The 15,728-nt window shown below is 44.3% G+C and overlaps 2 protein-coding genes across 2 annotated transcripts; one reads left to right on the top strand and one right to left on the bottom strand.

Annotated features, from left to right (window-relative positions):
• Window positions 1-8: 8 nt before the first annotated feature.
• Window positions 9-1,710, bottom strand: mboat4 (membrane bound O-acyltransferase domain containing 4). The gene is made up of 3 exons (XM_047015866.1): window positions 1,589-1,710; window positions 1,277-1,501; window positions 9-1,069 (listed from the first exon to the last, which is right to left on the bottom strand). Exons 1-3 carry the CDS (start codon window positions 1,708-1,710, stop codon window positions 88-90), a joined length of 1,329 nt encoding a protein of 442 aa, XP_046871822.1. The 3' UTR covers window positions 9-87.
• A 989-nt stretch (window positions 1,711-2,699) lies between these two features.
• gldc (glycine dehydrogenase (decarboxylating)) lies at window positions 2,700-15,325 on the top strand. Its single transcript, XM_047015818.1, has 25 exons — window positions 2,700-3,084; window positions 3,270-3,348; window positions 5,654-5,789; window positions 6,402-6,566; window positions 6,677-6,754; window positions 6,887-7,034; window positions 7,234-7,430; window positions 7,613-7,709; window positions 7,843-7,948; window positions 8,177-8,316; window positions 8,639-8,719; window positions 8,988-9,085; window positions 9,500-9,584; window positions 9,741-9,782; window positions 10,006-10,148; window positions 10,730-10,805; window positions 11,575-11,700; window positions 11,887-12,036; window positions 12,882-12,994; window positions 13,255-13,396; window positions 13,576-13,687; window positions 13,791-13,886; window positions 14,091-14,263; window positions 14,427-14,507; window positions 14,724-15,325. The coding sequence occupies exons 1-25, from the start codon at window positions 2,797-2,799 to the stop codon at window positions 14,862-14,864; spliced, it is 3,093 nt and encodes a 1,030-aa protein (XP_046871774.1). The 5' UTR covers window positions 2,700-2,796; the 3' UTR covers window positions 14,865-15,325.
• Window positions 15,326-15,728: the final 403 nt, after the last annotated feature.

The raw sequence follows: 15,728 nt of genomic DNA, 5'->3' as shown, positions 1-15,728 counted from the left end.
CAAATTCAATGTTTTTTTCTCAATATTTACTTTCGATAGTCATCCTAAATTACGTCATGTTAGGCGTACATCTACAGTATGTGGTCGTTAATCAAGTAGCTGCCCATAAAATACTATAAGTGAATCAACGGCATTTCCCCCGATATAGAGCAATATGAAAAGAAAGGGAAAAACACCAATGTATGTCACATAGAGCAATCTCAAAGAAGAAAAGCTTCGAAGCTCAACAGCAATAACAACACATGTAATCACAATTTGAGTGTGCATCCAACCCAGCCCAGCGTACCCCAATTTTCTCCAAGTTGACGTAAGCCTAGTCTTTAAGTGCGGGTGTATCTGGTGATCTGCTTTCACTGCAGAAGCCCAGATCAGAAATCCAACAAACTGGCCTGGGTGCAGACCATGCCACAGTATTGAAAAGCCAAATGTCATCATTATAGGGGAAGTTCTACATCGGTCGAAAACTTGCCGACGTAGCCAGGCAGCGGTGGTAGCATTCCACTGTCGTGCAAACACAGACACCCTACAAGACATCTCTGTGGTCAAGACGTTTCCGTCTGACAGCCCGCTCCACGAAGTTAGGACGTTTTCGGTGCCGATTCCCCTGAAGCCAAATCCGGCTGCGTTATTAAGGCACTCGCTAACCTTCCAGTGTGAATAGTACCTGGTCCTCAGTGCTAATGCCAGTCCCCAGGCCCACACGACACCACCCAGAACACTGCAGCGTGGTAGCTCTCCAGCACCGGCTCTGAGGACACGAGTTAGAAAGCTTCTGAGGCATTCCAGTGAGAAGACCTGAACACCCTTCAAGAAGACCACTCGCAGAGGGTGTGGAGGTGGGCTGCGGTCAATCTGTTCCACACAACACACAAACTGATGGTAGGATTGTAAGGGTCCACCAAGCAGGGTTGTGAAGTTAAACATGTAGCTGAGGAGGGGGAGGAGAGCCCAGGGCCTGCCCAGGGGTGCTGGCCGAGATGACATCCTGACTCTGCCTTCCTGAACGTCCACAGACACTGAGCTCATTCTCTGAGTTATTAACATCAGAGAGGACACCGATAAGAGAAACCTGAGAGGGCAAACAATCATGCAGATTCATCACGGATTAAGTTGCATGATTCCAGTCATTTGTAACTTCAATAATGCTTTTGTATTGCCCTATTGGACGAATACAAGTGGTATTACAATGTACGATGGGAAACTTATCAAGTACAATCCAAAATATATATATTTCCAAGCGAATATAGCACCGTCGATATGACATGAAGAATAGTACCTGACATGAGTGGTCTCGTTGAGATAGTATTCTCGGTACTGCATGTAAAGGTGCCAGAGGGTTTGCCAGGACATCTGCACTCCAAACACCCATGGATGGACGTGTGCAGGGCTTAGTGAACACACCAGAAGCAGGAATACCCCGGTGGAAGCAAACAAAAGCAGGCTGTACACTCCCATACTGACGACAGCCAGGGCGCATCCACCCAACGCCAGGAACACATGCCTGCCAATGTCATCCACATTCAGCTTCATTGTGTCCGTTTGATAGCATGCTATATTAGATCAAGGATAGATAGGGGAACATACAGACCTGTTTGCCAAGGACAGATATCCCTCTCTGGACAAACCGTAGAATAGAAATGCAAAGGGAACTGAAAATACTTGATACATCAGAAATGGATGCTGCTCAAACAGCCAGTGTATGGGTTCCATATTAGAGATGTGTGTGAAGAATGCGTTGACTTGAGGGAGCACATAGGTTTATATAGATTGAGACCAGTATTTGTTTTTCCTACTCGGACAGTAACTGTTATCAGACATTCCACGTGTGACTAGCATGAAAATGATTCCTGTTGGTTGCTGATAAGAAAGCAAAGCATTGCAGGAATTTAGAGATTGAATCAATCTACCTGTATAGCAACAATACAATTTACCTATTAGTATACCCCAATGTGTGTATCATGACCATGTTAAGTGACTTTAAGGGGTTTGTACAATTGTGAGCATGCAAGATAGGACTTCACCTAGGTATGTATGTTTAATTCAGTAAGAGCCTACAACACCCACTCTTACACATTTCAAAGGAGCACATTTCCGAAGTACTATCTAAATTCCTCGTGTATGTGTGAATTCTAGTCCGGGGTTATTATGCAATATTGTTTGATGACCAATCAAAAGGTTTGTAGCCTATTCATTTATTTCAGAGAATAGGTGACTGCCTAGGTAGAACAAAGTGTTTGGAGGTCTACTGTAGGTGGAGCCATATCACCCTGTTTCTTGTTACAAGAGACATTACTTTAATAAGTCGATGTGAAAGGGATGAACATGAATCAAAGCTCATGTAAAAGACGTTCACTCCTTTAGATTTCAACTATTTTTCTTGATAATCGAGGATCTTACTGTTTTTGTTACTCAGTCTTCTTGTCCAATTCTTAGTGGCCTATCATATCACTTGGCAGAGCTATCGATAATATTGCTTCTATAATGATGATTTAATTGTCCTTTCACATTAGTTTAATACACTCGATCCTTATGGCTATTCTCTAACAGTGTTGTTCCTCAGTTTAACACATAGAGGCCACGTGAGAAAGTTATGCAGCTGTTTGAGTGGGGCTCGTCAGAGCGTCAGCGACATCTCACTTATCGATTGGTCAGTTCTTATGCAACTGGGCGGTGAATAAACTCAGCGGTTTAAGTAGTTGTCAGAGTATTGTGGAGAATTCACATCAGTGTCGGGGTGATTCATTTGAGAGCAGGGGGAAGGATTCCTTTCTAAACAGTTCATATAGGGATCTCAAGATGCAAAGCTGTGCAAAATCTTGGGGAATCATCTTCGCCAAGTCGGTGAATCCCCATGCACATTGCAGACGTTTAAGTGGTAAAAGCCACGCATTTGGAAAACTTCTGTTGTGTAGAAGCCAAAATCATGCTGCCTCCTCAACAGTTCGGGGTCTACGGACATCTGCAGCTTTCACTTCTTCCCGACAGATTGAAAGACTTCTGCCAAGACATGATGATTTTGCCGAAAGACATATTGGTCCAGGTGACAAAGAGAAAAGAGAGATGCTGGATACCCTGGGACTTGAGGTAATGTGCCCAAACATTTTCATAATGTATAGTAAATAGCTGTTCTTTGTTTATAACCAGTGTCATCAGAATCATAATTGTTTTTTTAATTGTTAATGTAAGATGTGCAAAGTATGGTATGACAGAAAGGGGGAAACTTTAAATATTTTTGTCATTTTAATAACTACCCTATTTTCTCTTTCCAGTCCATCGCTCAGTTGATAGAAAATACAGTTCCGGCGTCCATCCGTATTCAGAAAAGTATGAAAATGGATGATCCACTTTGTAAGTTTCTTTTTCACAAGGTCATTATTAAAAAAATCCGTCCTCAGTATAAATGTGTTCGAAATCTACCCATTTATCTATGTAGCCTAGTCCATAACATTGATTTCTTAAATGTATCAGCCTCTATTTTGTGTAAAATAATGTTATCTTATTCTGTGCATTGGTTGGTTTTTGCCATGATACGGGCGTAAATCAAGCCACACCATGGCTGAAATGTAGGTTGCTCTTCCATTGTGTGCCATACTGAAGCGCTCCTCGTTAAGTCTTCCTTTGAACATATTTGGAGTTGTTTTTGCGAAACTCAACGAGCAGCACCAATCTCCTGTTGGGAAGCCGATGCTAATAGGATGGCAATTGGAGTGTAAAGTTCAGCCTTGAGCTCCTGTCTCAAGTCCAGTTCAATCTGGTTATAGCGTTAACATTACATCACAGTCGAATGAAATGTTCAAACGTGCCACACGATATTCGTAAAATTTGCAATTTTGCTGATGAAAGGGCTTTCATATTACAATTTTTTATTTGGTTACGTTTTGCATTGAATGGTAGTCAATTGTGTTTTAAAGCACTTTAAGCAAAGTGAAGGACCTTTAAAACGTTTTACAATCACTGATGGTTTTATTGTCCCCAAAACACTTGCGAAGCGTAGTTCTGACATAACGCTGAACAATACAGACAGACATGCCCGAGAAAAGCAAGACATAATGTGTAATAAAACAGGTTCTGTAGAGGGAGGGGAAAACGATGGAAATAAGAAAATAATTAAACAAACACAGGAGTTTTTAGGCTGTAAAGGAAGATAAATACGTTTTTATTGTAGGTTACTTAAATTGAATTAGCCTACCTCTTGAAGTTCGTTTTTCTATAGCTTACATACATGACATCGTTTGAGAATTACTAGTTAATCAATTACAAAATAATAATTAGTTTGTTTGCTAACAACAATACATATTTGTTATGTACACAAATACTACTCCTACTTGTACCTTCCTCCTATAAACATTTACCCATGTTCTGTAAACGGTTGTACAGATTTGATCATGTATCTTGCAGCAAGTTTTATCATGCCTAACTCATCCTATTTATCATGTAAACAATATTTGTATACCTTTATGTTAAGCACACTGGCCCTGACTGAACAGGAATGAAGTGAATCCCCTTAGTGTTTACGCCGCTTACTTACTCTACTGTCATATTGGGCAGGTGTAATATAAAATAAAATACCTCAGGAACCACAGCACACTCAAGTATTTTTTTGAGATGTTGCATTTCATAACAATTGCTTGATCCAAGAAGCTTAAAAGGCGATTCAGAGTTACTTGTAAGTTGAATGGATCCCAGAGGCTTGGTTTTCTTTCAATACCAACTTCAGTTCACCTGCCTCTGTGACAAAAGTTATTTTATTTGACCAAGCAGACCAATTAAGTAAATGTTCTTGTTTATAACCATGGCCTGGCAGGAGACGGAGTGCCTCCTGTGGACAGTGAGTTCAGAGATCAAGCTCCATCATGTATAACGAGCTCTGGACTGGACTGGAGAGGTCACACTAGTTTTTGCTTGTTCAGCTCTGGAGGGGTTTGGTTAGCTAAGCCAGTGAGGGATTCTCCACTCAACAATAGATGTGCTGGATGGCTCTGAATCAGGCTTTTCTTTTTGCTCTGAGAAACTCGGGGACCCTGGGAAAACTGTCTCCACCAGTGAAGCATGTTCCAGCTCTGATTCTGTGTGGACTCAGATTAGCATCAGTTCACCTGTTTTTGATTGAAAGTTACATTTTTCAGATATACCCCGTCTTACTCCCTGGGTCTAAATCGGCAAGTTTGTTTTGAAACCTAAAGGATCATTTTCCACAGTCTGTGCCGTCAGTCATTTTAAGCACTGCAAAAGGGGTTCATTGTCTACCATCTACCATAACTGACGTGAAGACCTCCCTTGTTGAACATAGACCCTTGTTTCCAACTAGTTGTATTGTCCATTCCTTGCCGAGTGAGTTGCTAAGCAGCAAAGAAACGCCTGAGGAATCTCAGTGCCTCGGTTTGCATTGGCAGAACTTTCTTCCAGCAGAGAGAAATTGGGCTGAATAACCATTTATCAGAAACAAGTCCAGAAATATTTGTTAATATTTATCATGTCACAAACTGCATTTGAGAAATGGATAGACAATGTACATTCTTCCTCGCCACAATAATACACAGCAGACAGAATTAACCTCGACTAAACACTGACAGTCTCTCAGAATTTAGAAGAACTCTTAAATTTTGCACATATGCTTTTTATGTTTTGTGTAAATTATGTATTGTTTCTGTAGGTGAGAATGAAATTCTGGAGTCTCTTCAGAAGATTGCGTCTAAGAACGCAGTGTGGAGGTCTTACATTGGGATGGGCTACTACAACTGCTCTGTACCGCCCCCTATACAGAGAAACCTGCTGGAGAACTCAGGATGGTGAGTATACTTGCTAGAACAGGGGATACAATAGGTATAGCTCAGGGGTTAAAGCATTTGACTGCAGGTCAATGGATCGCAGGTTCATATCCCCCTTGAACTTTATTAGATGAAAGCATATGCTTTAAGTACATTTATTATTTGTACAGAATAGATCTCACACACTCACAGCAAGGAGAACTTAACCACTGCCGAGACAGATACAAAGTCACACAGAAGACTCTCACGTGAATAGTCAGCAGTTTTTAGCCACTTCTGCAGTTGCATTGTCGGCCAATTGAAAGGGTTCTGCTGGTCATTTTAGCAATTTCTGTACTGCAGAATAGCTTGCTGTTAATTGTCAAACTTGTGACTGAATCTCAAGTGCCTCGTTTAGATTTGTCCTGAATTGATTAACCTCCTCATGTGCAGGATCTTGTGATTCATTTTTATCCAGTTCCAGCCAAGCAGAGAATTAAGACGTATCCCAAGTAAAATAACGAACTTCTTTGAGCGTTTTAGGGCTTGTATTATCCCCAAACTCGCCATCCCTCAAGTCCCATGATTCGTCAATGACCTGCACGGTTCATTTCTGATGTTTAAGTGTGTCTGTCTGTGTCCTTGTCTGACCAGGGTGACCCAGTACACTCCCTATCAGCCTGAGGTTGCTCAGGGTCGCCTGGAGTCTCTGCTCAACTACCAGACCATGATCTGCGACATAACCGGCATGGCAGTGGCCAACGCCTCCCTCCTGGATGAAGGCACAGCTGCAGCAGAGGCCATGCAGCTCTGCCACAGGTAGCTAACCCGCTGGTTCTCAAGTGCTACTGCTGACCATAACATGTTTGTCACCTCTTAACCATAAGGAGGATGAAGGTGACTCATTTCTTCCTGCACACTCCCCACAGACAGAACAAGAGAAGGACGTTTTACATCGACCCACGTTGCCACCCTCAGACCATTGCAGTGGTGCAGACCAGAGCCAAGTATGCAACAAAACAAAAACACAATGATTACCATTGTTCATAAAATATAAAAATGAATATTGCTCCATTCTCCATAAGGGCTTCACTCATTCACCAATGTCTCTGACGCCACCTCTTCTTGTTCACTGGCAGTTACATCGGAGTGAAGACTGAGCTGAAGCTGCCTCACGAGATGGACTTCAGTGGGAAGGATGTGAGCGGAGTGTTGTTCCAGTACCCAGATACCGACGGGAGGGTGGAGGACTTCACCTCTTTAGTGGACCGTGCTCACAAGGGAGGGGTAAGAAGGAGGACTGTTTAAAACGCAACATTACCTATGAATGTAGTGACTAAGCTGAGGTAAAAAATAAAATAATAGACATACAAAATGGTGGCAGTGCCTCATGTAATTTTTGGGGGGGGAGTATATTTTCGGTCAACGGTTTTGGTATCCCAGTTTTCAAGAGGGAGGGCTAAACCTTTGACCCCCCCTTGTTTAGGCCCTAGCCTGCTGCGCCACGGACCTACTGGCCCTCTGCGTACTGCGTCCACCTGGGGAGTTTGGCGTGGACATCACCCTGGGCAGCTCCCAGAGGTTCGGCGTCCCGCTCTGCTACGGTGGCCCCCACGCTGCCTTCTTCTCCGTCAGGGACAGCCTGGTCAGGATGATGCCCGGCAGAATGGTCGGAGTCACCAGGTGAGAACGCCAGCGGCCTTTCTTGGCCTGGGATTGACGGTATCGACTGACTGAAACGTTCCTGCCAGTGCTCTTCCCATTGGGAACGCATGTGGCTTCTAATGGGGGAAAAAACGTGTCGGAAACGTGACTCGGGCATGGAGGTGATTGATGTATTGGGTTGTTTTGTGGTCGTCCTGCAGGGATGCAGCAGGTAAGGAGGTGTATCGCCTGGCCCTGCAGACCAGGGAGCAGCACATCCGCAGAGACAAGGCGACCAGCAACATCTGTACTGCTCAGGTACCACCACACTTAACACCCGAGATACAGGACAAGATGCCTGTTAAGGGGTATTTTGTATTCAACAATGAAAATAAGTGAACTGACTGATTTGATCAGTTTACCAGATGCTCTCTTGTTGCGTCTCTTTCAGGCACTTCTGGCCAATATGGCCGCCATGTATGGGGTGTACCATGGGCCCAAGGGTCTGAAACACATCGCAGAGAGGACTCACAATGCTGCCCTCATACTGGCCGAAGGTAGATGGATATAAAACCCTGAAACCTGACCTAAGCATGGATCACCTCTCATCAGCTTATTCATTTGGCAGACACTTTTATCCAAAGCGATTTTATTAACGATGTCTATAGAAAGTAGACGAATCGGAAAAATCAAGGACCAGAATTGCGCAAAAATAATACAATGAATATTTTCAGAGCAGTGTTTTAATTTCTCGTCATTTCTTGTTCGTCTCCCATGTGAATCAGGTCTGAGGCGGGCGGGACACAGACTGCACAGCGACATGTTCTTCGACACGCTGAAGATCAACTGCAGCGTGGCGGCCAAGGACATCCTGGAGAGGGCGGTCCAGCGGGAGATCAACCTGCGGGTGTTCAGCGAGGGAGTGGTGAGGCGCCGCTAACGTAGACACGCACGTTTTTCGCCATAGGGACACGTGTCCCCTTCACTTCCTTATGCTTGATCTTCTGCTGTGTTGTCAATTCTCCGGACCACTTGGATAAAAGTGTCTGCTAAATAAATCAAATGTAACCTGGTGACTAGGATCAGGGAATGATTGTGCTCTTTGTCAGGTTATAATATACATACACAGGCACAGAAGCTAGAATGTGTGTGTAGACTGTCTGGTGTTTCCCTCAGAGCAGTGGAGGGGGGAGGGGAGGGGCTGGTGGAGCCGTGGAGGTGACCTGTGTTTTTTTTTCTCGTGACAGCTGGGTGTGTCTCTGGATGAGACTGTGACCGAGAGGGATCTGGACGACCTGCTCTGGGTCTTTGGATGCGAATCTTCAGCTGTAGGTTTTGACACGCCACACAATTATGAGATCACGACCTGTGAACATTCCCAATACAATATTATAAAATATGATTCAGAATATGATTTCAAATATTTGTATGTATAAGGATATGGATAGCTCAGTGTTATAGCATTTGAATGCAGATCAAAACGTTTCAGGTTTAAATGTCCAGTCGCTTGTACATTGCATTGGATAAAAAGTGTATTTTAAATGGACATGACACATTATATTACATGTAAATGTATCTATGTATCCCGCTTTTCAGGAGCTGATTGCTGAGAAGATGGGAGAGAGGGTGAAGGGCATCATGGGAAGTCCTTTCAAGAGGACCAGCAAGTACCTCTCGCACACCGTGTTCAACAGGTTCGTCCATGCCATGCTACGCTACCTCCTTTTCCTAACCGTAGCAAGCGGCAGTTTGCAAAGAGCAGGCTGTGATTTTAGATGCGATAACGTCTATGAAGATGTCATGGCCTGTTGGCCAGACACCAGTTTCAGTGTGGCCATTCATCTGATCTTACGATATTACACTTCTGATCCTTGATTATCTGCTGGACTTCCTAGTATGCACTTGTGTGTAAGTCGCTTTGGGTGACAGTTTCTTCTAAATGTATAATAATTCAAGGACTGTGAAAGCCTTTTCGACGTTGTGCTGCACCCTAATCGTGACACAACCAATGCACGTCAAATAGACACTGATACTTAATCATTTTGGTGATTAAAGAACCGAGATTTGGAGTCCAAAGGTGACATCTATTTCTGTGTGTCCCATAACAGCTATCACTCTGAGACCAACATTGTGCGCTATATGAAGCGCCTGGAGAACAAGGACATCTCCCTGGTTCACAGCATGATCCCACTGGTGAGTCTGTCACACTGCAGATAAGGCCAGATAACGGGGCCAAAGAGTCCCTAATCTGTGGGCATCAACGGAAGTCTCTGTGACATTGCATGTAGAGAAGCCTATACAAATGAAAATGGATTTGATTTGAAAAACATGACTTTGTTTCTATTCAAGGGCTCATGCACCATGAAGCTAAACAGTTCTTCAGAGCTGATGGTGAGTTCATTAGGTTTATGGCTGGACTTTATTTATTTACATTTTATATCGGATAATATATCCATAGCCATATCTTTGTAGGTAAAAGGGTTTTGGGCCATGAGTTTTCAGAATTTTGCCCTCCATCTTCTAACCCATTCTTTCCCCTCTCTTTCCTTCTCCTCACTTTTGTCTCTCTCTTCTCTCTCTCTTCTCTCTATTTTCTCTCTCTCTCTCTTCTCAGCCCATCACCTGGAAGGAGTTTGCCAACGTGCATCCGTTTGTGCCCCTGGATCAGGCCGAGGGGTATCAACAGCTCTTCAGGCAGCTGGAGAGGGACCTGTGTGAGATCACAGGCTATGACAACATCTCCTTTCAACCCAACAGGCAAGACCGCTTCCACCTATCCTCCCACGACGATCACTGGCCCCAATTCCCTGGAGAATATTTCATGATATGCAACAGACAACGTATTACTCCTTGGTTTGATTGCATTCAATCAAGTTGTATTTGAATAGCCTTTTTTTGGGGCAGTTTTACAAAGGGCTTAAAGCCCAATATATGTCAACACACAAAAAACGGATGTATACAGCTCAAGGTAAAGAAAAAGAGTAGGGAACCTTGCTAGGAGCTCCCCAGGGGGTTCTCCTGCCTCTGGGGGGGGGGGGGGGGGGGGGGGGGGGGGGGTTAATAGGCCCCTAGGTGTTGTCCTTTGGTAGGAGATCAATGTTCCAGATCACTGTCTTGGAACATGTAGCAGGGAACCAGAAGTTCCCTATTACTTATTGGCAGTGATAGGCTAATGAACAGTGAGTTACAAGAGTGTCATATTTATCTGAAAAGATTGTATTTATAGAGTATTAACATGTATATATCTATTCGTAAAGCCTACAGACTGACCTTTACTCCTTGTAGGCTTGATTGCTGAGGCAGGACTTTTATTTAATACTCTCAACTTTGTTTTCCAGTGGTGCTCAGGGGGAGTATGCCGGGCTGGCAGCCATAAAAGCCTATCTGAACTCAAAAGGAGAAACCCACCGAACAGTAAGTTCCATCCTGTAGAATAACAAGAATAAATGGTTTCTTAAACGCTCCAGTCAGCTATTATTCATATCAGCTACTATTCATATCTGCTGAAATGAGTTGTAAAGCTGGCAATGATTGACATGGAAGATGTCAGACAGCTAAGAAAAGAAAGTAATTCTATGGGAACAGTGATACATGTTATGTATATTACTCTGGCAAAGTTTAACAGCACCACCTGAGTGTCATTGTGCTGCATGTCGGTGGCTCGAGCACATGTGGAGATAGGAATGTGATAGACAACACCAGAGATTAGATTGCTTGTTCAAGGAGCTTTCCTGTTCTAGCATTTTTTTTGTTTTCTTTTAACAACTCCCTTATAAGCACATCTTCGATTGTGGCATGATGCATGGAAACAGCCAAGGTCCAAACTGTGAGAGGTTGTGCAAATAAAAGCGAAGCCGCCGTAGTCTTTCTGAAGGTCATTTCATTTCAAGATTCCATATTTGGTGATTTTTAAAACTTTGGGAACAAGTCACTGTGGAAAGTGCTGGCTATGTAAACGTGACCTATCGTGGACACACAAGTCTTTCCTCTGTTGCCTTGTGTGGCAATGCTACCAGGAACACATCTCCCTAATAAGGTGTAAAATCTGTCAATGACTTGCAAATAAGCCGTTTCAACACGTTTTTTGCCATGCAACGGTTCGCTGGCTCCAAGACAGTCCACATGAATGAGAAGAAATGATGATTGTTAGGAGCGAATATTCTTCATGTTCTGCTTCCGTTAGGTTTGTCTGATCCCCAAGTCTGCCCATGGCACCAACCCAGCCAGTGCTCAGATGGCGGGCATGAAGGTCCAGGTTGTAGAGGTGGACAAGGACGGCAACATTGACATGGCACACCTAAAGGCTTTGGTAAGACACATTTCAATACAATCTACATCAAAAAGCAATTCACCTATTGGATATTTAAGCATGCCATTCTCGTGGACAATGTCTTTGATTGTGATTATGTATGATAACGTTCATTGAGGTGGATTCTTTACATTCTACCCAGGGTTTTGGCGTCTCGTAATCTGTGCCGTGTTGCCCTAATCTCAGGTGGACAAACACAAGGCCAATCTGGCGGCCATGATGGTGACATACCCCTCCACCTTCGGCGTGTTTGAGGAGAGTATCAGTGACGTCTGTGACCTCATCCACCAGAACGGTGGGCAGGTCTACCTGGACGGTGCCAACATGAACGCCCAGGTGAGAACTGAAAGGATTTCTCGTTTTTGTTTCCTGTCAACCAACTGATTGTTAGAATTCGGTTTGCTGGATCCCGGTTGGATTGAACACCTTGAGATCTGGGGCTCTCCAGGACCGTGATTGGACCGGCTTGTAAAAACACGACAACATGCAAAATGAGGGTCACCCTCTTCACAAATTGCACTCAAATTGCACCTCCCACCCCCCCCCCCCCCCCCCCCCCTCCGCCAAGTACAGCCTTTCAATGTCAAGATGACGAGTGGTCAGTGAAAAACCTTTGGCAGCCATCCATAGAAGTTATAAAGTTGTCTTGTAGCACTACTGTCTAACGTGGGCCTCCTGTACCATGGGAGTGCAGAAGGACAGTGACCTTTGAATTGCTGAAGTTTGAAATATGTAGATAACAGTTATGACCTCAGGCCTCCTTCCACCAATGGCAGACAATCTACGGCCCCCACCTCCATGTCCTCCTCCTGTGCTCTGTCTCTCCTCCTGGCTGATAGTGTGTGTGTAGGCGTGTCTTGCCTGATACAAGGAGTGTGAACCTTGGAAGGGAACTTTGTTTCATGTTATTCACAGTACTCCTCCACATCCTTGGCCAAATCATGGGAAAAATGTTCCTTATTTGTCCATAGTGGAGGGTAATTAGACATCAAGGAAACCTACCCAGACCTGATTTTGCCCTGTGCGGCTTGATTTTGCTATCTCTTTTTGGCTTGGAATACCCTAAAATACAGACAAATCCTCACAAAGATGTTGAGGGGCAAGAAGCTAACAGTTGGCAGTTTTTTTACTGGATGTCACCAGGTGTTCACTTTCCTCTCACTCTGCTCTGCCCTTTACAGGTGGGTTTGTGTCGTCCTGGAGACTACGGTTCAGATGTGTCTCACCTGAACCTCCACAAGACCTTCTGCATTCCTCATGGGGGTGGAGGACCAGGGATGGGACCTATTGGGGTGTAAGTGTCCTCATCCTGAACTGTATGAGGCAGGGGATATCGTTGTTGTGATTCAAATGTTTGTTTTGTCTGCACTAGCACGGTGGAACGTTTATTGTAGATTTTTTCCAGGAATGTGTTCAGTTCTACAGCGTTCTACACATCCCAGAACATAAACCTTGTCTTTGAGTCCATAAGACTCCCATCATACAGAAAATAAACATTCTTAATGCTAGCATTCGTTACAATACTAAAATGCTCATGTGTATGTGTGTTACCAGGAAGGAGCATTTGTCCCCATTCCTTCCCAGCCACCCTGTGGTCAACATGCAGTCTGGTAACACAAGCAGATCCCTGGGCACCATCAGTGCTGCCCCCTGGGGCTCCAGTGCCATCCTGCCCATCTCCTGGGCATACATCAAGGTAAGCAAGATCAGGAGACGCCTCATCTTGTCTTCAGACAGGTGGCCAGTTCAGGAAATAGTTGGTCCTTCCTGTTGGAAGACTGAAGTAACTGGAGGGGGAAAGTCTGATTACAGTCAAGGTGGTCTGTGTTGGGGTCTTTTGGATGTGTTTAAACGGGTGTTGCTGCTCCTGTTTAGATGATGGGATCCAAGGGGCTGGTCCATGCCACAGAAGTGGCCATCCTCAACGCCAACTACATGGCAAAGAGGCTGGAGAACCACTACAAGATCCTGTTCAAGGGCAGGAAAGGTCAGACATGTTTCCCCTGGAAGCGTTATTCCACTCAGTTTACCTTCTATTTTTTTTTAATACTAACTTGAAAATAAACTGATGTCATTGTTTGGATCCACAGGGTTTGTGGCTCATGAGTTCATTTTGGACGTGAGACCGTTTAAGAAGACGGCCAACATAGAAGCAGTGGATGTGGCCAAAAGGCTGCAGGATTATGGTGAGGTCACCTAATAGTTGTCATGAACACAGTATACATTAGATATAGAGTAGCAATGAATGTACAAAGAGTAGGATTTTCTGAGATGTCCACGGTCCAGTAGTCAACCCAAAATATTCCAACATTCAAATGAGAGACGCAGGTGTGAATACTAACCTATCATTCTAACATAAAAGAATACTCTTCCCCCCCCCCCCCCCCCAGGCTTCCACGCCCCCACCATGTCGTGGCCAGTGACTGGTACCCTGATGATAGAGCCCACAGAGTCTGAGGACAAGGCTGAGATGGACCGCTATTGCGACGCCCTCATGGGCATCAGACAGGAAATAGCCGAAATCGAAGAAGGCAGGATGGACTCGCGTATTAACCCCCTCAAGGTACCAGACAGGCCTGGTTGGTGTGTGTGTGTGTGTCTTGGTTGAAGTGTCTTTGTGTCCAGTCCATCACTTGGTAGGCTTCAATCCCGTGTGAAATCCTGCATTAGGAAAGTGGCAATGGAAGCTGCCATCTAAGTATGTGTGTGTGTGTACACATCCACAGATGGCCCCTCACTCCCTGGCCTGCATCTCCTCCTCCACCTGGGACAGACCGTACTCCAGGGAATTTGCCGCCTTCCCCTTGGTGAGTGTCCCTGAATCACTGGCACAAACACCCAACACGTGCACACACACATGTCAATGTTACCAACTTCAAATCGGCACGAATCTTCCACTGTACACTGTTTTAGACTTTTAGTCTTTCCATACATTTAATGTCACGTTTGATTTCATCTCACAACATGTGTATTTACATATTGGGATATGATCAATGACCTCTTCCCTCCCTTCCACCCCTAAGCCCTTTGTGAGGCCAGAGACCAAGTTTTGGCCCAGCATCTCCAGGATTGATGACATCTATGGCGACCAGCACCTGGTGTGCACCTGCCCCCCCATGGACGTCTATGAGTCTCCCTACGAGGAGAAGAGAGCGTCTTCATGACCTTGAGGCCCCCCCCTCACCCCCCCCCCCCCCCCTCACCCCCCAGTTCACACACCCGCATCCTCACATGCTTCTAAAAGCGCAGAAACCCCATGACTGTTCTGTGTATCGTACATGAAGATAAAAGAACGACAACTTTTTATTTCCTTCCACTGTGTTTCCCTTGTTCTTGGTGCCTCCGTTTTCTGTGTTGTACAAATAGTTGCTTTGACCCTCCCTCAGCTCTGTTTATGCTCCAAGTCTAAGACATCTGATATCTCATCTGATAGCTTCCACTCGTGGATTAGATGTTTGTTTTTTTATATATTAATTATGTGTATTTCTTTTTTACACTTGCCTGTGTAATAGCTCTAGCCTTTAATGTTAAGACATTGTATGAAAAAAATTGTTTTCTAATCTTAGTGATTTGTTTTCATTTTCTTGTAGAAAAATAATTGCATTAAACGTTGTGTCTGGATCTAGACCTGTGTTGTGTGTCTCATTCGATAGTTGGTGCAGATCACTTTACCATGCAAGCATGTAGCTTATCTTGGTATGAAACTTTAAAAGATTGGAGGGACTCTGAATATTGCTACATCCAATTGTATTGCCTATTTACAGAGTATGTCCAGTTGTCCTAATTTTTACTAAGAAAGAATGACCTAAAAGTTTTTTTTCATGTAAATACCAACATCAATGTTGAATCTTGAATCTTTCCACCAAGACCCGGGCTAAGTCAAGCTATACTCGACATTTGCCACCAAGATGTAGGGAAGACCTGGGGCCAGGATTTGATTTTTTCCCCTGAATTGTTTATCTGTGTCTCAAAACGGTTTGGCCTGAAACTGAATTAATGTCCTCCTCAGGAATCATGAAATAACACAA

Source organism: Hypomesus transpacificus, unplaced genomic scaffold (assembly GCF_021917145.1).
Source record: "Hypomesus transpacificus isolate Combined female unplaced genomic scaffold, fHypTra1 scaffold_31, whole genome shotgun sequence".
In the NCBI taxonomy this organism is placed as follows: Eukaryota; Metazoa; Chordata; class Actinopteri; order Osmeriformes; family Osmeridae; genus Hypomesus; species Hypomesus transpacificus.
Note: the sequence above shows the minus strand (reverse complement) of the source record. Positions and strands in the feature narration are given on the sequence as shown.

Coding starts and splice junctions, on each gene's coding strand:
- gldc (XM_047015818.1), top strand. CDS start 2,797: ATGCAAAGCTGTGCAAAATCTTGGGGAATCATCTTCGCCAAGTCGGTG. Junction 9,086..9,499: donor TCGCACACCGTGTTCAACAG/GTTCGTCCATGC, acceptor GTCCCATAACAG/CTATCACTCTGAGACCAACA. Junction 10,806..11,574: donor AAGGAGAAACCCACCGAACA/GTAAGTTCCATC, acceptor TGCTTCCGTTAG/GTTTGTCTGATCCCCAAGTC.
- mboat4 (XM_047015866.1), bottom strand. CDS start 1,710: ATGGAACCCATACACTGGCTGTTTGAGCAGCATCCATTTCTGATGTAT. Junction 1,502..1,588: donor TATCTGTCCTTGGCAAACAG/GTCTGTATGTTC, acceptor TGACATTGGCAG/GCATGTGTTCCTGGCGTTGG. Junction 1,070..1,276: donor AACGAGACCACTCATGTCAG/GTACTATTCTTC, acceptor TTGCCCTCTCAG/GTTTCTCTTATCGGTGTCCT.